This window comes from Lottia gigantea (genome assembly GCF_000327385.1).
Source record: "Lottia gigantea unplaced genomic scaffold LOTGIsca_4, whole genome shotgun sequence".
NCBI classification, from domain to species: Eukaryota; Metazoa; Mollusca; class Gastropoda; family Lottiidae; genus Lottia; species Lottia gigantea.
In genome coordinates, this window is record NW_008709379.1 from 4,671,037 (window position 1) to 4,695,463 (window position 24,427).

Sequence of the window (24,427 nt, forward strand, 5' to 3'; positions counted from 1 at the left end):
GAGATAATGGTAAGAAACGAGTGAATTAAGACTGATTACGTAAATCGAGTGGAGAAATAATCTATTGACTAATATCGTATAGCAATCTTGCTTACATTACTTACATCGACTATATTATATTCTATATTACATCTTATAATGATGAATTCCTTAGTGTACTGTTATGTGTACGCAGTTCGATACAACAGAGCCAAGATGGCCAAAATATATTAAATACATACTGAAAAGCAGTTTTTATGATATTAACGTTAGTGCATGCAAAATCCATCCTTAGTTGTTGTTTTTGTCCGAGCAGAAAATAATGAAGATTATTCCTCTCCAGTTTATTTCTTTTCCTTCCCTGCCATAGTCGATAATGGACTATTTATATAGAATTGATATCAAAACTAGTTACCAATATTTACCAATATCATGGCGAAAAATTCTAGCAGCATTCTATGACATTTCACTTTACCAAAAATAGGTCAAAAAGATTATATTGATTGCCCTTAGGAGCAATTTTAATTTACCTCGAATATAAGCAGAATCATTCCTGATAAACAAAAATTTGTGGTTCTAAATTAAATTTTGACTTGCCATCACAAACACTGTAGTTATTACCACATCGGAAGTGACGATTGCGCAACTCTCTTAGTTTGACAGACGGTTTATGTCAGTTTTTATCACGTTAAATAGAGTCTGATGAAGATCACGTGATTCTCCGACTAGAATAGCTAACAGAATGTTCGATTCGGATACAAAAGACTTTTATTTCTCGTGGATCATTAGATAAAAAGGTCAAAAGTCTCGATTTAAAATACGCTGAAACTATTGGTCATATAATCTAGGTAGGCGAATAACCGATAGGCTGTATTGATATTTCATTGTATTTTTAATTAATGTTCATCAAAGTTAGATTGATGAAATTATTAATGGAATCTTCATAGGGAATGCTGATATTTGAATTGATATTTCAAAGCTTTCTATAGCAACGGAAATTACGCAATAGTACACAATTAGTGGTCAACAATGCACAATAAGCCTAGTGTTTTCTACAAGTATCAAACTTGACTCATCTAAAATTGAATGGACAATTCAAATGATCTGTTTAGACAAGTGCTATTTACATAAGTGAACAAAGCGGGCGTAAATCATTATTTTAAATGTCAAGCATGCACTGAAACTTAATACCAGTATTGTTTAATGTAATGTTGAAGTTTCTATTGAAACTAGGGATGTTTCAACTTGTCAAATGCCTAAAAAGCGTTCCGACTGGAGAAATAATGTGGGTTTCGAGACGATCGTTCTGTACGGAGTTTGATTCACATCCCAATATTCTTCTCATCGCACGGACATACACTGCATTATTGTATTCTAATAAGAAAGAAATGGATTAATATCTATTTGGATGAAAGTTCTTGTTACTCGAGGAATGTGTCAGGTGATGAAAAGGGGTTATTACTCTGTGGTATGGAATAGACCAACTCTTGATATTATATGTTCTAAACTAGAAACGCCACAGGACCTATACATCTATAAAAGTTCAAAGAACTCAACAGTCAAAATAGTAATAATATTTGATTAGTATGAGAGAAGTACTATGATGTTTGCCTATCAATATCTTGAACAATATATAATAAGTTTACATTCTAACTATATTAAATAAGGCTTATAGTCAGAATGATGGTGATTATTATAATTATTACAAATACATTGATCCGCTCTCAATCCGATTTCGTCCTCTTTATAGCGATCAGAGCACAATCCGAATTCATGTCCCTGCTTTATTATGAATTTCTGTAACCCACAGTTGGTGATGGTAAAATAGTTATTTCTATTGCTTATTTTGTCATAATGAACAACACAAGTGCACACACAGATCAGTGTCAATAATGCTTGTTTTTAACGAGAAATTAGTGTCTATAGCTACACCTACAAAAAAGTCACTTGAACCAATACCAGTGGAAAGGGTCACAGTTGTTATCCTTAAATGTAAGTCTTCAAGACCTATATAAATATTCAGCACTATTAGACATATAACTCCGCTATTTTTTTTATATATTTCAAATCAATTTGAAATAATTTGTATGTTTCTTATAATTAAGGTAGGTAAAATATCTCATTAAATTTTTAATATGATCTAATCTCAAGTTCAGCGTAGTTGCAGACTATCTCGGATTACTATCCTATAAACATCGGTTAATCCCATTAATCATCACATTGCCATAGCAACATATTATTTCTATAAAAGGAAATGTGAGAACTGAAACAATATTTGTTATTATGATCTGTCTCTATAGTCTAATAATATTTCCATAGATAACAAATAGTCCCAACTTTTATTAATAAGGACTTATTGAAATACCTTTATTCCGTATAGCGATAATACTATTTTTCTTTCAATGTCCCAAAGTCAAACTTCATCAATATTTCTTATTGAATTATTTGATCCTGAATAATTATATCTTACAGAAATTCTAACAGACTCTCATTTTCAAGGATTTATCACTATCACTATATAGAGAATGAATACTTTGCCTACTGTTAAAACTCTTGTTACATTTATGATTATCATTTGCTACTAAATACTAAATAATTGTGCAATTTGCCTGTTCCTAAGAGCCATGTCGATTTGTCAGATTAATACTGAAATAAGGTCATGAAAATATCACTAAAGAATAATTGTGCAGTAAGGATGTGTGGGGGCTGGTTAAGTGGAACTATGTGAATCGTATTTTCCTTAACAGCCTATCATTCTCGAAATTACATAAAAAATTGCCTCATAACTATCAATAATGAGGAATTTGTCTTATCGCAAATAAAGTTCTGTCGTATTGCGTCATAATTCCTAGCTTCACGTCGTTAAAACACGTTAATAACACTGGTTTTCCACGATAATGATAACTTTAAAAAACATTACCCAAATAAAAGCGGAAGAAATAAAAAAAAAATTCTACGAGCATTTACCGGCGATATCAAATAAGTAATTTCCTATTAGTTACAGATAGTAAAACGTATCGGATTTAACCTCGGGCCAATACTCTTTCCAATGTAAGCCCTCATATTGATCGAACATTTTATTCAACATACACTGCAGGCCTCTATTAAAGTAATGTTCTGTTCAAATTGTCATGACAATAAAAATGAATAATGAATTCCATTCTATCATGGGAATATATTTTTAAAAGAGTTTAGAAGTTCTCTGCTGGTCTTTTTTCAAATAATACATTATTTATGACAGATTTGATTGCTAGAGATAACCTAGTACGGAGTCAAGACAGTATTTTCCCCTGCCTATAATCTGAGATAAAGAAACCCGAAATGAAAAAGACTAGTTGCTGGGACATAAAAATGACGTCCTTGATGTAATAACCTACATAATGTGTTATTTCTGTTGTTCTGGTAAACATCGCATTACGATATCTGTCTTCATTGACCCAATATTCTGCAGAAAAATAGATCGTACAACTTTTATTCATCAGGTCTACAATATTCTATAGGAATGCACTCATTCTTTCACACAACACTCTGAATTTGGCTTAACCATTACTTAAGCCCTCATGCCTATTTTTGTCAATTTCTTGCTGACGAGCTATGGAAGGATTCATGCGATAACTGTTCAGGAAAGTCAATCTTTCGAAATGTGCCCAGATAACAGCACTGCAAACTAGATTGTCTGGAAAAAACGATAGGAGGTTAATCGCCTTTAGACCTAGAAAACTGAAACACCGCAGTGAATTTGACGTCATTTAATTTCATTTTGACGTCATTGTCTTCAGTTCTTCCGGTCGAAGAGGATGACCTGATAGTTAATATTATTGAAAGAAGACACTTGTCAACCATCTGCTATGGTCAAAGGTATATAGAATAATGTACTATCGATTTCTTATATTGAGTATAACCTGAGTATAATTATGGAATGAACTTTTGTCATGGGGCAGTGTTTCTGAGGAGAAACAAAAAATACCCTGTAGGCCCTACCAAGATTAGTCTCAAGGATAAAAATTGGATGCGTAAAAACGACCCTGTAGTAAGTATCTCAAGATAAAAGAAAACCTGTAAATAAATGAGACATAATAATGGGCTTGGTATTTCATTTAATGATTCAGTACAAGCTTAAAACATATAAGAAAGCGAACTGACCATGTGAGCTGATGTTTAAAATCTATTAATATAATATATGTGAAGGTTAAAGCAACTGGTTTACATCTGTTTCATACCGTTAATATAACATGTAAAACATTTTCTTTCTTGTTTATTTTTTTCTCACATGGTGGTAAAATTGGCTTCGTTTAACTTATGATTCATTGTATGATTGTCTGATGAATATATTACCACTTAAGATATTTGACAATAAAACCACCGGATTTTAGCAACAACAATTATTGCTCTGCTTAGATGGTGTTATCCTCAGATATTGTTATCCTCAGATGATGCTATCCTCAGATGGTGCTATCCTCATATGATGTTATCCTCAGATAATGCTATCCTAAGATGGTGCTATCTTCATATGATGTTATCCTCAGATGATGCTATCCTTAGAAAATGTTATCCTCAGATGATGCTATCCTTAGATAATGATAATGTTATCCTCAGATGATGCTATCTTATTGCTTATTGTGCCAAAAAATGCCCAATTTGGCATAAATATGACGTAGAATCTCCATTAGGAAATATATACATAAATCTTTTTTGATGACGATGCAATTCAAAAGTAAAACTCAATATAGCCATGAAACCAATCACAGTACTATTATTGAGTTCGAGATGTTAATTTATTTAGTAAAATGAACTTTAAATGTAGAACAGAATTTATGTCACCAAAGTATATCTTATATTAAAGTCCAAAAAATCTTTAGAAAAACTCGCTTTGTATATTAAATCTTTGAATTGTAGGAACAATCACGGTAATCATGGCATTACCTCTCACGTCACATTTACCTCGTATAAATGAGAGCCGCTATTCATTTTTGTAGGAACTAATAAGTAATAGCGAACTGTATTGGTGGTGGAAAGAAAAGACACCAGCTAGCTATATTGTGAACGCGAGAGTGATTTCCTGTGTTGTCTAGGAGGCCATCAATTATATCGAATCTTGTATAGAGGAAGAAAAATCTCCTTCATATTTCCAATCCGATTAGTTAAATCAACTCCATCAATCTTGAGAGGAAGACATTTTTCAAGACGATAAATTTCGCCTTCACGACGTAGTTATTTTGGGGCAATAAAACGCTAAGTAGATTTTTCTCCCAATGTAGACACGATTTCCTAAGCTTTACTGAATTCCAATTATGATCTGTCAAATCCATTTGCTATGTTCTCGACCACCCTATTTGGCAGTTGGCATTTGTACTTGAAGAGGTCATTGTTTTGGATGAATAGGTGAAGAATAGGATATTCTCGCCTATTGTATTTGGAAATGATCTTTAACAATGTTTTGGTATAATAAATTGAGGCATCACACATAGGTTACAAACAGCAGTATTGGGACATTCATATAGTTAAAAATCTGGGTAAAGTACAATATTCCTCTTTTGTGTTTTCGATTTCATTCAACTTTTGAAAGTACCATGATAGATGCTTATAGAAAACTCTTTATTTTCAATGTTTCATTTATATTAAATGCAGACTTAAAAACTTGGTAAAAACATCTACGTAAAAAATTATTTATTTTACCAACGTTTTAGATATGTCATTTAAAGATTACCATGTTTAGTTAAATAAACACTGTGATTTTTAATAGTGAATCTGCACTCGAGTAAGTACTTCTACACACAGACATTAATTTGGATGTTTCTATTAAAATGAAGTGTGTCTGAATTATAAATCTTCAGGATGCGGGAGACAGTTGACAAAAGGACAGAACTTCCCACGGCTTCTGGGATAATGACTGAATTGTCTGGTCATTCTATAGATTACGAGTCATTAAGAAAATGGAAAGTAATTTTCTGACACAGACCATCATTTTACAAAGGTCGAGACGTAACTGATCGAAGAAAAGACGATATCTTCAATTAAAAACATAATCAGCATTTTTACAAGTTCTCCAATTATTGAGACCACAATTACTTTATTTTAGTATGCTTCTCAGTAGTATGTACTGCTTGGAACCGTTACAACTTACGTTTCCTAAAATATCATGAGATATGCAATAAAAAATTAGTTTGACGCCCTGCTTTTCTTCAACTGATACTCAATGTTTGTATTGACAGGAACATAAGCTTGCTCTTTTCCATTTTTCTAAAGTTCTTCCAAAAGAGGAAACTTTATCGTTCATCTGAAAGACTGTTAATGATGAAAACCAATGCCACGTAGTCCTGTGCTGCTTCAATGCTGAAAGTGAGTCTCGAATATGACCTGGCGCTTCAGTGTCTGCTAAAATCAGGTTGGAGAATATCATAAGTAAGTAATACTGTGCATTGTACGCGGGGAAATTGTTTTATCGATCGACAACGCATTTATTGTGCTAATTTTAGTCGTTGATGAAGATACATGCCATGTGTCCTGACCCATTGACGTGTATCATGTTGCTTAATTAACATCATCACTATAGGATCAATGATATTCATTAAACCATCTTTTCATCTATTGATAAAATACACTCCACTTCATTAAGAAAATGATCAGAATGAAGTGAAATGAAGAGTCGAAGACAACATCAGTCTGTGTTCAGAAAACTACAGTTGGGTGAAAAGACGATTGTTTTGTAATATTTATTTTATTATTCATTATAAAACAAGCATGCAATCGCAACTGTATATCTGTAAAGTCAATCGAAAATTCAAAGTTCAAATCGCATGACATATATCGAAAAGGGGACGTAGACAGTACTCTCCGCACAGCGCTGCCATTTTCACAGCACAAATGAGGTGCTGTAATGAAAAAAAATAAACGACACCAAGTCAAGATGACACCTGGGAGTTACTCCCAAATTTGGACACTCATCATGGCTCGAGTCCAACGTGACTCGATTTATATTTGAACCAATAGTGGTTTGACCTTTATGTGAACTAATCGTGACTCCACGGTTTTTAGTCAATTGTGACTTGACCTTTATATTTATATCAATCATAAATTAACCTTAATGAAATCGAACTTGCTCTTGTTTTATCTTTTATCAGACGATTTAATGTATTTTTAATTATCTCATATTAACTGCAATTAGTTCAAGCTGAAATGATAAATTGAAAAAACTGACGGGACAGTTCCAAGATTCTAAAGCCCCAGATTGAAAGGAGCTGTACACAGTTTATAGGCCTAATGTAGCGATGATACGATTTCTTTTTGCTATTTTATTATTCTCATATCCATGAATAATTTCTTTGTGAGATCTGTAGTCTGGACTGTGTGTGGTGTAATGTGGTTTAGCTGAGATCGAGATCGAGTTGATATGATTTGACAAAACTGATACATTGTCATTCCTGAAGGATAATTTGGGGTTAAAGAGGGACTCAACATGTCAAGCTGGCGTCGTGTATTCTATCTTTAAGGAAATGATTATCAGTTCGTTAGCACATCATTATCACGGGCAACTCTAGAAACGAATTAGGTGAGTAACTAGGTATTGTTACACATGGTCTGCTGCTAGGTGATAATGTTTTTACAACACAGTTACAAAAACTGCATAGTGTCTTAGGGGGTGGGCAACTAATATTTCAGAATTCATCATTAATGATCGCATTTTGCGATTTATACTGAATAGGAGAGTTGAGTTAACCCTCAACTACGCTCTGTTGCCATTTCTAATTGGATTTTTCCAATATGATCGGTTTCCAAATAAGCGGAATCCCTTTGAATTACAACATTGCTTCGTATATTGTTGATAATAAAGAAAAGTATAGTAAATCTAGAATTTGTGATCTACTTCATCTAAATTCTTGTATTGATCAGAAGGGATATCGATTAGTCGGCAAGATCTGAAAGTTATTTTCTTCCATCTCGCCTTACACTATAGCACAGCCGTTTATTGACCTGACGTTATAGCGAGTAATAGGTATTTCGATTGGTAATTTTAGTCTTTAGAAACGATCAGAAGATTATTAGCAGAGAAAATAAGACCCACGTCGGAATCGAAAGATGGACTTGAACAAATCATTGTATCTTTCCATTTCTAATTAACAGTTATTCCAGCTAAAAGCTTCTGGTTTTATCCCCTTAAATGGAGTCTTCGTTATCTATTTTCCTTGTATACAGTTAATGTAGATTTTACTAACATCGATAAATTCGTGTATGTAAAGGTCTTTATATATTCTTGAAGCTTAAGGCTTCTTATAAGATTAGCGCCAAGGGTTCGCGACTTGAGTTATTAATAGCATTACTCTAAAGTGACAATCATAAATATTCCAGCCTATGAATTTATTGAATTGGTAAAAGCCCATAGCGTCCAATATGTTTCAAGGTTTTATATTTAATAAGTATGTATGTACGAGTATATAACTGACGGGTACTTACTCAAAAACGATATCTTGTTTGATTGGTCTTAATCTTGCAACTGCCTCACAAATAAGAAAGGAATTTCGCAGGACATACCCTTTAATAAATTAATCTTACTGGATGGATGAAAACAACAGTTAATACCTAATTCATCTTCTACCTTTTTTCTCCTTTTCGCAATCTCCTGACAAATCTGACCATTCGTCCCCAGGGAAATTACACTTTTAACTGTAACCAAGAAAATCCACACGCATATCTACCATTTGGGTTTAATCAAGGAAAAGAAACGTGCCGTAACAGTAAACACAACAAGCAAAAAAACAATAAAGAGTCAATGAACAAAACGTATATAACTTGATTGCAATGAAGCACAGTCTACGTGCCACTTTGATCTTTGCTTTGAAAACTATAGACTCTATTTTTTAACGTATAAAAAAATTTATATAGCTTACTAGAGAAATATATGGGTGACTTTTTAATGTGATTGTTAATTATCATACTTTACTTGCTTCATTATGTAGAACACCAGCAGACTTCCTGGATGTTGATTCCAATTATGGTATGAAACACAAAGCAACAATTGCCTCTGAACAATTCAAGCAAATTACAGATTGGGATTAATCTTTCGTTAAATATAAATAAATAAATACTTATGTGCCTCTTAAACTTATTATCACAAATCACATTGTGCCGAGGGGTCAATAGAATTGAACGACGTAAGATTGAACCGATATTCTTCAGATTTCACCAAATCAATATTTCAAAAACCGTTGTTTCGAAGAACATCAATGAAGCATTCAAGATAATTATCATTGAACAACTTGCAAGTAGTCTACGTGAGATTGAAAAATCAACACTTTAAGTTAGATAATTATGACTGGTATCAATATTTATAAATACTTGGTTAATTAGATCCACCTCGACAGCAACTATCTTTGCAACAACCAAATGAAATATATCAATAGAGATAGTGATGTCTATAAAAAAGTATCAAGATGTCAAGGAAACTGATTAATGACATGAACAAATTGAAAGTTATTTCACAGTATTCACAAGTTTATTATGTACGATTAAATGTTGCTGATTATGATGTCAGCATTCAAAGACTACATTTACTTATAAAATACTATTGCATAACGTTATTATTAACACTATAACAAGCAATTTCTGGAATAAGTGAAAATTTACTCTCCAGTGTACATGAATTCACTTTCAAGGCAGGCGCAAGTTCTTTAAGACAGTTGGAAATCGAACCTGATGTTCTGGCAAATATCCCTTCAGTGCACTTAAGCATTGTCATTGACGCAGCAAGTCCAGTAGTAATATCTCATTTTCAGTCGAATAGACTTCACCTCTCTATCATTTCATCAGCACTAACATGAATTCCATCGTCTGATTGATCAAGCTTCATTATACAATCGATCTAAAGAATAACATAATACAATACAGAAGAAATAAGAAATAGACAATATGACATGAAATCAATGAAGATATTAATAATACAGGTAGAAAAATACTCAAGGTTATTCATTCATTTATTATCTATTTATAGAACATCTTGATTATTCCTTTACTTGAGGCTCGCGAAAAGTGATTGGAAGAAGCGAGATCGTCAATACCCAAGTTATGCAGCCGGCATGCTGGATAAGTGCTTTTGGGACTTTCTGAAACGACAGGATGTAGGATATGTATGAGTCGAAAAAGAGATTCAGCACCTTTTTTCTTATAAAGAACCACCAACACATAATATGCTTAATTAAACACTGACAACTATACTATACTTTTGTCTTCAATAAACACTGACAGTTACTAAACTCTTGTCTTCACCAAACACTGAAAGCTACTAAACTCTCGTCTTCACCAAACACTGACAGCTACTATATTCTCGTCTTCACCAAACACTCACAGTTACTAAACTCTCGTCTTCACCAAACACTGAAAGCTACTAAACTCTCGTCTTCACCAAACACTGAAAGCTACTAAACTCTCGTCTTCACCAAACACTGAAAGCTACTAAACTCTCGTCTTCACCAAACACTGAAAGCTACTAAACTCTCGTCTTCACCAAACACTGAAAGCTACTAAACTCTCGTCTTCACCAAACACTGAAAGCTACTATACTCTCGTCTTCACCAAACACTGACAGCTACTAAACTCTCGTCTTCACCAAACACTGAAAGCTACTATACTCTCGTCTTCACCAAACACTGACAGCTACTATATTCTCGTCTTCACCAAACACTGACAGCTACTATACTCTCGTCTTCACCAAACATTGACAGCTACTATACTCTCGTCTTCACCAAACATTGACAGCTACTATACTCTCGTCTTCACCAAACACTGACAGCTACTATACTCTCGTCTTCACCAAACACTGACAGCTACTATACTCTCGTCTTCACCAAACACTGATAACTACTATACTCTCGTCTTCACCAAACACTGACAGCTACTATACTCTCGTCTTCACCAAACACTGACAGCTACTATACTCTCGTCTTGACTAAACACTGACAACTACTATACTCTCGTCTTCACCAAACACTGACAGTTACTATACTCTCGTCTTCACCAAACACTGGCAGCTACTATACTCTCGTCTTCACCAAACATTGACAGCTACTATACTCTCGTCTTCATTTTCGTCTTCATTAAACACTCAAACCTATAGTACCATTGTTTCTGTTAATTAATCAACTATTATCACTCGCTTGAGGCATTGGAATTAAGAAATGATTTAATATAATTCGTCACATCAATCGAGTATGGAATCAATCAAGTTAGGCATTGCGTGGGTAGAAAGCTGCTTAGTTTGTCCTGATCCAAGACAGATTTTCTCACTGGTCATATCCCTCTTATCAAAACACTACAAGTATTTGTAATTGTTGAGTGTTATTGTTAAGGTTGGTGGCTTTCCAAATTCATCTTATTAAAGAAATGAAAACATATGATTGAATTGTACGCTGTCCTAGTAAGCGTAGCAATTGAAGACATTGAAGTCTTAAAAGAGCGATGTGATTTTTGGGTAGGCTATGAAAAGACGTATTTGCCTAAATCTGATCCAGATGCCAAAATATGTCGATCTTTGTGTGACATCATATTCACATAATATGAAGGAGTGTCAACAGCTGACCTATTTAACACTGATTTTTTTTATTTTTAGCCAAATAAAGACATTAAAGAGTTGCAATCCTTCGAGTCACATTGGTGTAAACCACGGAAAATATTTAGGTTAATTGATAGCCGAACTGAAATGGCTATCGCTCTCTTTGATAATATTTGAAATTGACCAACTTTAGTTGCCAAGATCTTCAGCAAGATTGAATCTAGTTGTCAAGCTGTGGACTGTATTTAGACTCGATCAATACTTGCCATCAACACCATCAAATTCTCATTAATAAGGTGTGACTAGGAGAAAAAGACGAATAGTAATGGAGTGGCAACTTAATAAGATAAATAGCTTGGAGTTCAGCAACTCTCAGAACTTTTTCCCTAATAAAATGAATATATTAGAATGAGCTACTCATTTCTCCATCCATTTTCCCAGCCACTGAATACTGTATTCAGTTATAATGAAGTTAGTCGGTATATTATGAAAGCGTCGCTGGTCTTCAAGAAATTGTCTGTTCTGCTTCAGATTGATGTTTATGACTTTTCACTACAAATTAATAATCAGAAGGAGGGAGAAAACTGACATATATGCAGCAAAACAATTAATCAAAAGGGGTAAAAACGTCCATCATTCAAATTTTCTGGACTTTTCTAGATTTGTTGGAGTGATTCAAGTAGTGCAATTGCTACCTTTTCGTATGTGCCTTTTACGCAGTGCAATTGCAAGGGAATATATAGGCTTAAATGAAAAAGATTTAGCACATTCAATAACTTGTAAAACAACTAAATGTCATTGGCAAGAACCATCTGATGGACATGAGATATGGCCCCGAGTTATTAATGAAACGACGTGCTTTCCGTAGTGTTTTTCGCTTGTGCCGCTGACAAACTATTTGTATAACTATGAGTATTTAGACATCAGACACAATAACTGTTACATGTTTTAGTACTTTCTAAAGGTAATATGATAAACAGAAGAAAGTAAATAAACAGACCTATTTATGAAGTAGAATATATCACGAGAACTAATTTGTTCTAAACATAAGTTGCATGATTTTCTAATAACTTCAGCTTGTTCATGATGCCTCAATTACGGTTTTTTGGTAAGATGAGATGAATTTTATTCTTCAGGTCGGGAGGTGAAATTGGTGTACAGGTGCATAATTTGCTTTCACGCCCAAGTTTCTAAATCATCATCGTTCACCTATTTTTGTATAAATGTTGTGACTAAAGATATTCTCGAACAGGTGGCATTCATGTTAGGTTCACACCTTATATTCAGTCAAACCTTCTATACAAATTAAATGAATTGAATTTAAATGGAATCTAATTCCCAGTTTTATACTCTCGCCTACAGTGGCTAATAGTTTTTCGGTAAAACAGCGACTTGGCCTACAATGCGCTTGTTTGCTCTTGTTTGCTCTTTGTAGTCGGACCCATTTTTCGATATGAACTAGTATCGGTACCTTTAAGTATGAAAATGTAGACGAATGTGTTATATAATGTACTCGTGTTAACGTTAAATTCGTCTATAGCCTTGCCATTTGATAAATGACTGATATTTAATAACAAGTCGTGACAGATTCTGTAGTTAGCATATAAGAAAGTTATTCATCCGACGAAATCCAAATGGGTTTTGTCTAGAAACCTACTGATAATAAGAACATTTCACTGTAGGTGCACCTGTACTCAACACGAGTCTTAGGACTACCGCAATATAGTTCTAATAATATGATTTCCATGATTCAATAAATTACATTGAACGAGTTGTGTTTAATGTCTATAAAACTCAAATAATAGATAATGAAAATTGAACTAATGTTAGGTCCAAATTGAAATTATTTTTTTCCAAATTGTATAGGTATTTCTATCTACAATCATCAAATATTAAATGACTTGTAAAAAGCTGCTAGTTGTTCCGATAGGACTGAGTGCTTCGACTGCAACTGTCGAAACCTCTGTTAATTGTACAACAATAAATTGTAACAAGAAACTATAGACAGGGCGATTCAAACCTGCCTTTTCCTCACAACATTTGAAAATAAATAACAGTTAAGCCAAGATAAACATACTTAATCAGATTCTTAGTTAATCTAAACATAGGTGGCAAAAACAACCACATTCTGTCATCAACTAGGAGAATAAGTGTTAAAAAATTAAACAAATATTGAAACAACTCAATGTAAAAAAGTAAAAGAATATATCAAGACGTAAATAAGGCATAAGAAATATAAAGACTATCATAGATTAAAAATGTATTATATTATTGTAAATGAAATAATTCCAATGTGGGATGGCGCAGAACCAGTCCTTTATGTAAGATTAAAAGTTATACTATGCTTTTCACCATAGAATGATGCAATACCAAGAAATGAAAATACTGCTTGGACAAGTCTTCATCTCATTGGTCATTAAAATGAACCATGCCATTCCACTTCAATTACTGCATCAGAAACATTTTTTAAAAACATTAGATTAAAGCAATGGTGCAACTTAGTCTCGTAGGCTTTCTATGGACATTATTATGAAATATTCTTGACCTTGCCAACCGGTCTCCCTAGAATCTGGCATGTGCTATCAGGATTTAGCATAAAAAGGCAAATGACATAACTGGATGCAGGACAAAATTGATACTTTGGTCAATTTTTTTTGAGAAAAAAAACGGAGTTCAAATGTCAAATTGCAACCTAGGTTGACACCTGCCGATATTACTGACAATAAATGAATAAAAAGCGTGGAAAGGAATAAGCACAAGCTTCTAATACATGGTCAGATGGTCTGACCGTCAGGTTCAGTGACCTTCCATGACATGTTCCTGAAAGTAATACTACGTCTCTTTGAAGTATTTATCAAATATTAACGTATACTTTTTTTTCTAATACTTCTATACAAAAGATTAAACAATAATGTAATCATAGCAAAGCACTATTTATTGGATCGATTACAATCATTCAGCAAAAACAAATCGAAACTTTATTGATATCTTGTAACAATTAAGAAGACAAAATGTTCACGCCTTCTGTTTGTTCCTGAAGGTGCGATCAACCAGTACATTAGTTCGAACAAAAGTGGAAACAAAGGACGAGACAAAAGCTACGATATAGCAAGAAAAAGATATTAAAGCTAGTGCAATCACACAACATGGTAATATTGGAAAGGATATCCGGTATATATGATTGAATGATTCCTTTTAAAGGGATGTAATCTCAAATTTCCATCAATAATGTCACATTGGCCTTGCAAGTGAATCAAAAAACCCATTGATACACCAATATTACATGGCTGTTTTATATACATCTATTAAATTTCAGATAAAGAAACAACAACACGTTTATATTTTAATTCAGATATAATTTATGATGTTAAGTAGAGCCAAACTATGTGTACTATTCCCACAATACTACGTCGTCTAAGGGTACTTCCTGTCAAACTAGTTTCTTAAAAGCGTAACCAACTTGAATGGCTTTGCTGTACAGAGTAGCCTGAAAAGATGCGACAACCATAAACCAATGAAAACTAATTCAACATCTTAATAGGATTTAACACATCTAAAAAGAAAGCACATGCCTTGGAATCAAATAATTGTCATGGCCCTAGAGGAATTGAAAGTTGTCAAAATAATAATGAGATTAAAATCTATAAATCGACATATTGATCTTTATAGATATCAATATTACTGTCTGGTTCCATTTCATAACCATTCTTTATATGTACTTAACTTGTGTTACTAAAAATTGTTATACTTAGTGATTTCAAATGTATTGCAATGATCTAAAATGAAATACAATTTTATCAATATAAGTAATATAATTAAAATATTTCATACATGGTCGTATGTAGTTTATGGGGTCCATAGATTTGAAAATCCATGTAAGAAAATGTACAGCATAACAAGCAAAGATCGTTCATATACTCAAAACTTTCATTATGATACAGCAATTTTAATATTAAAAAACGACGTTAGCACATTTTACACATTGACAACATTACTGCATCATAGATCTTCATTGTTATCAAAGAATGTAGCATATCAACAACATTATTATACAGATACATAATAACAACAGCATAATCAACATAATATTATAAGATAACAACCTAGTAACGTTAACATATAAAACAGCATAGCCCAACAATATTTGTTATTATATTTAAACGAGGTTATCCAAAAGAACAACAACTGATATAGTAGTGTATAATAATATAACAGTAGAATATTTTAGCAACATTTCCAGATATATGTGTGAAGTGTACTTAATATTCTAATTATTTTTCTTTCCAGTTATGGTGATATTGTACCTAAAACAATAACTGGTAAAATAGTCGGTGGCGTATGTTCATTAAGTGGTGTATTAGTTATAGCTCTTCCTGTTCCTGTTATTGTCTCCAATTTTAGTCGAATTTACCACCAAAATCAACGAGCTGATAAACGCAAAGCTCAAAAGGTAAGTTCCTTTGCGAAAATTGATTTTACTCTATCTATACCATTAAGTCATGTCAAATATAATAATATGATAAGTCCAATATTCGTACAGGGTAAAAGAAAACCTGAGCAACTCCGCGACTGAAATGTATTGTTCTGTACCATTTGGTTTTGCATGGAAGTTATCTTGATACAGGTCAATTTGAGTATTGCCTTAGAGATTTTACTTGCTGTTGTTTACGAACTAAAATCATTTCAGTCTCACTTTGGAATTGAACCACAACTAGTTAAATAAACGTAATTTTTATGTTCTATTGGTAAAAGCTTATAGGTATTAATGTTTTGTATTCCCTTGTTTCCAGAAAGCACGATTAGCTCGTATTCGCTGGGCGAAAAATGCGAGTGGTGCTGCCTTCCTCAATAGTAAAAAACGTGCCGAGGAAATGCTGTTAGCTCAAGAACAAGGTGTTGAATTAGACGATACTTTTAAAGAACAAGACATCTTTGAAATGCAACACCATCATTTATTAAGTTGCCTCGAGAAGACGACGGTGAGTATTTCAGGTTTTCAATTATGCTATAATATTAATGTAAATCATATCTATAATCGAGTCGTGCCATTAAGTCGTAACGTTGAATCATGTCGGTATCAGGCATCAGTAACTGACTTTAAATAGTTCTTGCAATATCTGAGTCGACAAGAAAATATCTGGGTTGTACCAGCTACTTGAACAAATACACTGATCATTATAGTAAATTGGGACGCTTTCTGGTCAATGCAGCTTCCATCAAACTTCTAAAAATCTGCACAGTGGCCATTTCATTGTTGGCAGTTCGGTTGTCTGGTATGGATTTCATAAAAAATGCATAAGGCAATTATCTTAGAGATAATAAGAACGTCTTGCAAATGTTTCAATTTCATTCCAGTGCATGAAAATGGTCAGTCATTCAGTAACTTCCCTCCTGCATGCTTCCCTATCCTTTAGTATACACGCACCATGTAATCTCTATTTTTCATATAAGCTTTAAAGGCTTCTGCATACCCTTTTCCCTTGCCTGGAATTCCTGACAGTTGATTTATGTATTGACTGTGTGTTTAGGACACTACTTGGCTCGACATATCTAGTACATAAAGCCATTTTGCCTAGAAAGGTTCGTTTCCATCACATAACATGGAATTTGGTTTTACCCTAACAGATGAAATTTCTTCGACAACAGTAGCAAAATAATCAGTTCTATCCACAATGGCTTAGCACCAATATGATACCTTTTGATAATAGCCTTTTTTTATGGTACCTACCTATCTCAAACCTTTCTCATTGCAGTAAACCATTTAAACATTAACAAAAATGTGTACTAACAAAAAAAAAATCTATGACTCTTTAAGTCCGTTTGAAAATGATACGCCGTCATTGGTAGCGAACCTCTGAGGAAACTTAATGTCCCTGTATTATGGTTTGTTGTATGCATATCCAACTCCAAAACAATATTGTGATTTTTGGATCGTTATTTTAGAAAAAAACCTCAAGTGTACAAATGAATACTTAAATTCCAATAAATAAGAACCAGCACTCACTTTTCACCGTGTTTTGTATGCTAGAAGTTAAGTGTCTTATAGTATTTCGTAGCATAACATACTGTATGTTTTCTAATGCTATTTTTTAGCTATCGTTGCTTGCATTTCACTTTCATTTCAAAATTTCACAGTCGTGCTGCTTTTCGTAATTGTGTTGAACAAAAAATTCAAGACCACAATAATTTTACAAAAACGATTCTTCTGTTTTCCACAGAATCAAAATCTGTTTGAGATGGATATGTCATTCAACGGAGCACCAAATAAACCCTCGGAAACCCCACTACCATCACCAGACCCGTCAATGGAGTCTCAAGATCAACGAAGAAGAGGAATTGGCTGTTGTGCTCGCAGTTTCTCACAACATCGAAGATATCTTACAAATAAAGTAAATAGTAGAACCAAGTTTCCCCATAACGCGAAAACATTCAGATAAGATGACCCTGCTACTTCTCTTATCCTTCGTGACAATTTATTTGGGTTGGTGGTTGGCCACTTTTAGATTGCATCAGGGAATGGGTATGGTTTTGTGTACTGTTAGGAGAAATCCATCAAAATATCACAATAAGACTTATCGCAATAATAAAATATCAAAATATTCTATGTTACACAAAAAAAGTTCCCTTTTTGTACCGGAAGAGACTAAAACATGACAACATTGGCCTTGTTCAAATTTGAAATGAAAAGCCACGAAACTCCTTCATCTAGTAGGCCTATTATACAAAAGAGAAGTTCTTTCCATCGGGTCGTCAGGTCCGCTTTGATGCCTGTTACAAAAAAAGTTCTGAAGCTCAACTTTATTTTGATATTTCACTTGACATAATAAAAACAACGGTCAAATCCATTACCAATATAATATAGCAACAGGGTTGTGTTTAAGAACACAAGGTAAGGGGTATCCGCTTCCCTTCCCTATTATCATTTCGACACGGCTATTGTTTTGAATTGACGTTTCTTAACACTTATTAATTATAAATTATAACATTCATTTATTCGCACGTTTATTTTCTTCAAAAAGGCATGGATTGATGAAAATATAAAGCCGATGTTATTGCATGCAAAGGAAACAAAATAAAGTGCAATGATTTCAAAACAAGTACCGGTACTTATTGGCATCTGAAAATGGCATATCTGAAAATATTTATATTTCAGCATCATCTCACGTCCAAAAGAAAATTGGTTTCATATTTTGATCACTTTTGTTAATGATATATAAAAATTATTCATTAATTGTTCTTTTCCTCTTATTTATTATTATTCTTTATATTTATTGTTTACGATTTCATTTTCAGAAGCGAACGTCTGTTGAACATAATTTTGAGCCGCACGAATTAAGTCCATTAAGTGATATTAAAATACGACTTCCAGCTAATAACCGTTCTTCTCGGTCGAGTTTGAATGCAGTAGAAAACACAGCCAATAAAACCAACAATTCTGTGACCGTCACCACGGCCATTGTTACTCTTCCAACATCTAGTACGTCTGAGACTGAATCGGTGCGAACTCAGAGTACCAGTGCCCAGACCCAATCCCCTAATCCAAGCGTCGTGCGCATCTCCACGTTATAACAGCATTGAATCGATTATTAGAATTGTGGACCTTATTGCGATAACATCCTTTCCTATTATTTGATTTTTAAAAGATGAAATTATAGTCATATTGCGATGTATCTATAGTAACTGACGATATGGATGGATGAAAACAGATTTTTTTCTGTTATTATTGAATTTTGTGATGTGTTACCGTTATTAAAACGTCGACACCGAATGAAAATAAAACCAGAAAGTGTGTACTACGTCATATATTTCTGTGATTTACGTTGAATTAGTGACGTTATTCCCCCAGGTGATGCTCAAAATGTTCCTACCCAATTCTGATCATATACTATGATTGGACTTGTATTGATCCATATTAGATAATTTCGTTGTTTATTATTATTATCGTGTTTCAAGGGGAGTGTTCTATCAAGTTCAGTTAGAAACAAATGTATTATAAATCAGGTTTAACGGATTTTTTCAACAAAATATAATAAGAGTTATATTTCATGAGTGTTTTTGAGTGAATGAGATGCGATAAAATCATAAATTCCATAATTTAAAGATGTACAGCTTGGTCCCAATGCCATGGACACTTTTTTTCCTTTTTTAAGTATTTGTGTAAATGGTGACGTGAATGGTAACGTATATTACTTGTATATGATGACGTAAGTGTGATTTTGAATATTCGAGTTTTAGTGCAGTCAGATGTAGATAATATGAACACTATATCAAGAAAATTAAACCAAATTCGAAAGTATCAGGTTGTGGAATCAAAATGCTGGGCGTTAACAATACGAGACGACCGGAAATGGAATAACGAGCAAATCTGTAAGACATTGAAGATGAGATTAAGCAACAAGATGGAACGTGTGTTTGCAATTTATGTAATGGATAACAAGGTTAACCGAACAAATGAAGTTACTTTTACGTGCAATAAAACTATGAAAAGAAACGAAGATTAAAACGCATGTGTAAACATATGCGCATGTGAATGTGCACCAAAATGTTATTAATGCAAAATGATTATGCTTCAAATTGACTTTTTCATACTTGTAATATAATTTAAATAGTTACTTCAGAATAATGTACATATTTTCTATTTACGGTTTTTGCATATCATTCAAATCTTTGTGTGTTCTATTCACAGGTAAATATCTATGACGTCAGTGCAATTCGAAGCCCTTATTCTGTTGTCAACCTGGTACTTCTTAAAGGGTCGTCAAGGGGTTAAACCCACAATCATCGTTTAAAAGGAAATATTTGCATTTTACATGTCAAAAAAAAACAATTTAAAGCCTTTTCTATAAAGAGATATTTGTCTTTTGAAAAAAACCAAGCCACGTAATTTGCAATTCCTTTTACATTATGAAGGTGATTACTGTAAGTCTCAATGACCTCGACTTTGGCCAAGACATATTGAGGAACACTTTGCATATTATATTGATGACGTTATAATATTTGCTCATAGTTTATTAGATATCAACTAATTGACTTTTCTATCATACTATTCAATTTTTTACCATCTTTTGCACTTAAGAACTTACTTTTGGTCTAGCACTTTATTACATAAACTTATATTTGTTTTAACCAATTTTTGAATATTATTAGTATTATGCACGTTAACTCTAAGTTACCATTTACAATGGTAAAGCACTTATAAGCAATATTCGCTGGCTATTTTTTTTGAGTAAATTAAGTCATTATTTGCATCGGTATGCTTTTCTGTCTTGTCTGTGATGTCTTCAAAATCAGAGTTATCCCACATTATCTGTCAATTCTTCTCAACGAAATTTCCTTTGGAATCAAAAATACCATTGCATAATGTTACCTTTCAACTTTTTTTTTCACTCTCCCAGTTGGAAATAGCCTACTTAACTAACTTTTTACTGAACTTTTTACCGAACTCTTCAACTGATAAGTATATGATGTTGGCCAACAGGAAGCTGCAAATAGTAGTAGGCCTATAAAGAAGTTCATTCAATTATCCCTAGCCTATGTTAGAATCGAAGAATTTATTTCAACAATTGTTTTGGTTGTATGTTTCTTGTGATATCTTCGAACCAATCTACTGGCGAACATGAAGCTAATCAAATAACTTGCCCACCGTGTATACCTTGAACTGACACCATGTTATGCCAAAGAAAACATGCAAAAAGTAACGTACATGTTACCAGATACAACATAAATCATTTGCAGTCATAGCACGTGCTCTAAATTTTTCTTTTTGGTTTCAAAGCATTTTTTGCATTTACTTGGGCAAATTATTGTATTTGGCAAATCTAAATGTAGGTTAGTGCTATCGTTGCTATCGTTGTTATCATGCTGGTTAGCATTGTTGTTTAATCCAGTGAAGATCTAGTCAAAATACAACAAATTTACAAACTCCAACAGCACGATAGTTACCGAAGCATTAACCTGTTTTAAGGTGATTGGTCTTTCAATTTGTCTTTCATATGAATGATAGAACCTTCTATGGTGATTGTATAACTCCATGACCTGTACTCTTTCAAAACAAAACTGTCTTGTATCATCAACTATTTTGAATATTAACATGTAGTCCTATAGTCCTACAACTGTTTTGTTTATAAAATAATAGTTAGTACTACAAATGTAGGACTACTATAACTGTTTTGGACATGGCATAATACGTAGCTCTCACTGTTTTAGATATGACTCGCAAAGTCAGTTGATAAATTTGTATACAACATGATATAAAACGTAGTCATATATCTGTTTTTGACATGATATAAAACGTAGTCATACATTTGTTTTTGCCATGATATAAAACGTAGTCATACAACAGTTTTTGACATGATATAAAACGTAGTCATACAACTGTTTTTGACATGATATAAAACGTAGTCATACATCTGTTTTTGACATGATATAAAACGTAGTCATACAACTGTTTTTGAAATGATATAAAACGTAGTCATACAACTGTTTTTGACATGATATAAAACGTAGTCATACATTTGTTTTTGACATGATATAAAACGTAGTTATACATTTGTTTTTGACATGATATAAAACGTAGTTATACATTTGTTTTTGACATGATATAAAACGTAGTCATACAACTGTTTTTGACATGATATAAAACGTAGTCCTACATCTGTTTTTGGCATGATATAAAACGTAGTCCTACATCTGTTTTTGGCATGATATAAAACGTAGTCATATAACTGTTTTGACATAATGTAATACGTCTTGTAGTCCTACAACTGTTTTGATGAGATATAACACGTTGCTGTACAACTGTTTTGGACATGAAATTAAACGTAACTCCACACTGTTTTAGACATGATATAGAACGTAGCTCTGCACTGTTTTGGAACAGGTCATGGATACCAGTACAGGTGAAATATCACCTTATTTATTTATTATTTGTATCATTTATAAATTAATTTAATTCGCACGTCGAGTTTGTACAATAATTGTTATTTATTATTTGAAATTGTGTTATTAGTTTATTACGTTCGATTATAAGCTGATACTAAAGTAACCGTTTGATATGGAAATAATCGATTTATTGTTATGTTATAAATAGTAATTGTGATAGAACATTATTATAAAACTTTATAATGCACTGATGACCAAATACATTTAAAGATTTTTTCCCAGTGATTAGAAACTGTTTTGGTAATCTAATGATGCGAGGTCTGCATAATTTCGAATTTCATGAAAGCTATCGAGTCTGATAAACGAAATCAATATAAAATAATCCTGTTAAAAAAAAGTAACATCTATTTGCATTGAAAAGTTCAAAACTGAAATATGTTTTATGATCTCCGGGAATTGTGCTTGTATTACTTTGTTTTATTTGTTTTTCCTTTTTTGTTTTCATTGTTCCGTTTTTAAATTATTTTGCAAGATATATGAGTGTTTGAGGTTTCTCTTACTTGCTGATTCTCTACGAAATGTATATCACTACACCCTTTTCATTCTTTGTAAATTTCCTTACCTTTAACTTAGAAAAAGGAGAACCTCTAATTCAGTCATATCATTCCACCTAATCTTTCTAAGAAGTTAGCAATGTGTGATTTATGCCCAGTTGAGTTCCAAGGAAATCAGAGAGCCTAGAGCATTTCCACGCAATTGTACCTTTCTGTTCTGTCGGCCAATTTTTTGTCCAGCTATCTGCTCTAAAGTTATTCATGGACGCAATCATTTTTAAATAGCCTCCATATAGAGATCCAGTGTATACAGTTTTCTGTTAATTTTGTGAGATACACAATATTGCGTCAGGACGTCGTTGAGAAGAATAACCTTTGAGACACACCATTCGAAATTCATTGCAATTGCAAATATATGGCTGAATATGTAGTGTTGTCCTCTTTCTAACTTCTTCTTTCTAGTTATTTTCTAAACTATCAAATGCCAGCCAAGAAGACTATTGTTGCTATTAATTTTTCTTGCTTGGCTTGGTACTCGCCATATCTGTTTTCAAATTTCAAGCATTAAATAAAACCCCCAAACAATCAAATGTCGTTTGTTTTCTTTTATTCTGTTAAGAATCCCGTTACACTCGGAACATTTGTTAAGGAGTACCAGTCAAATCAAATCCCCTCTTTGAGTTCGCTAGCAAGTGGTGGTCAGCAGTGATGTACAACATGTAGGTTGAAATAGTGGATAATACTGACTAGGCAAATGGTCCTTTTGTATGACTGATTTGAATATAGCTTTAAAACAACCATGTTTTTTTTTTAAACAATATTTATTCAAGAATTACAAATATTACATACACATATGGTTTTGGAAACAAGCTTTAAAAGCTTATATATATCCATTACCACAACCATGTTGATGACTTATTCTCTGGTTTCTACCGTGGAACATCCTAGGCACCAACTATTGTATTTCCTTTGAGTCTATGATGATTTTTATCGCAAGGGTATGATACAGAATCGTCAGAAGCCCCAATACCGTTTAGCACAATGTCATTGGATGTTCATCATTCAACAAGCGTCTCATTTATAGTAATGTAGGGGAAAGAACTCCTGACAATCTCTGAAAGTTGTCTCCTTTAAACTGTTTTCAACAGTTGTTTAAAGCTACCGATTATAGCAACCGTATATGTGACACGCATTCATAGATACTTACTAGGTGGCAGCATTTCTGATTTTCTCATGGCTATTAGTCTGACCAATCCCGAATATTAATACAATGACCCGGATGTCGTATTCATGATAATATATCCCAATATATTTACCAGCTAGTCCTGGCTGCCCGCGACAGAAACCAAATCTATAAACTATCGCCCACAAGTTCTGATGAATTTGTGGTTTCATATAATACTCCATATTTTGCCCGAAAAACTTGCTTTTGGGGCTGCGAGGAGAGGCGGCTCCCCCCTCTCTCTTTGGC

At 33.2% G+C, this 24,427-nt stretch overlaps 1 protein-coding gene across 1 annotated transcript in view; it reads left to right on the plus strand.

The window, feature by feature from the left end:
• The window catches only part of LOTGIDRAFT_105753 (hypothetical protein), a gene marked incomplete at both ends in the record, with an annotated part of 39,987 nt that extends 23,361 nt beyond the window's left edge, over nt 1-16,626 (plus strand). Inside the window, 2 exons of the mRNA XM_009059846.1 lie at nt 15,809-15,971; nt 16,312-16,626. Of these exons, the coding sequence (XP_009058094.1) occupies nt 15,809-15,971; nt 16,312-16,626 (478 nt within the window). The remainder of the gene's footprint in view (nt 1-15,808; nt 15,972-16,311) is intronic.
• Nucleotides 16,627-24,427: the final 7,801 nt, after the last annotated feature.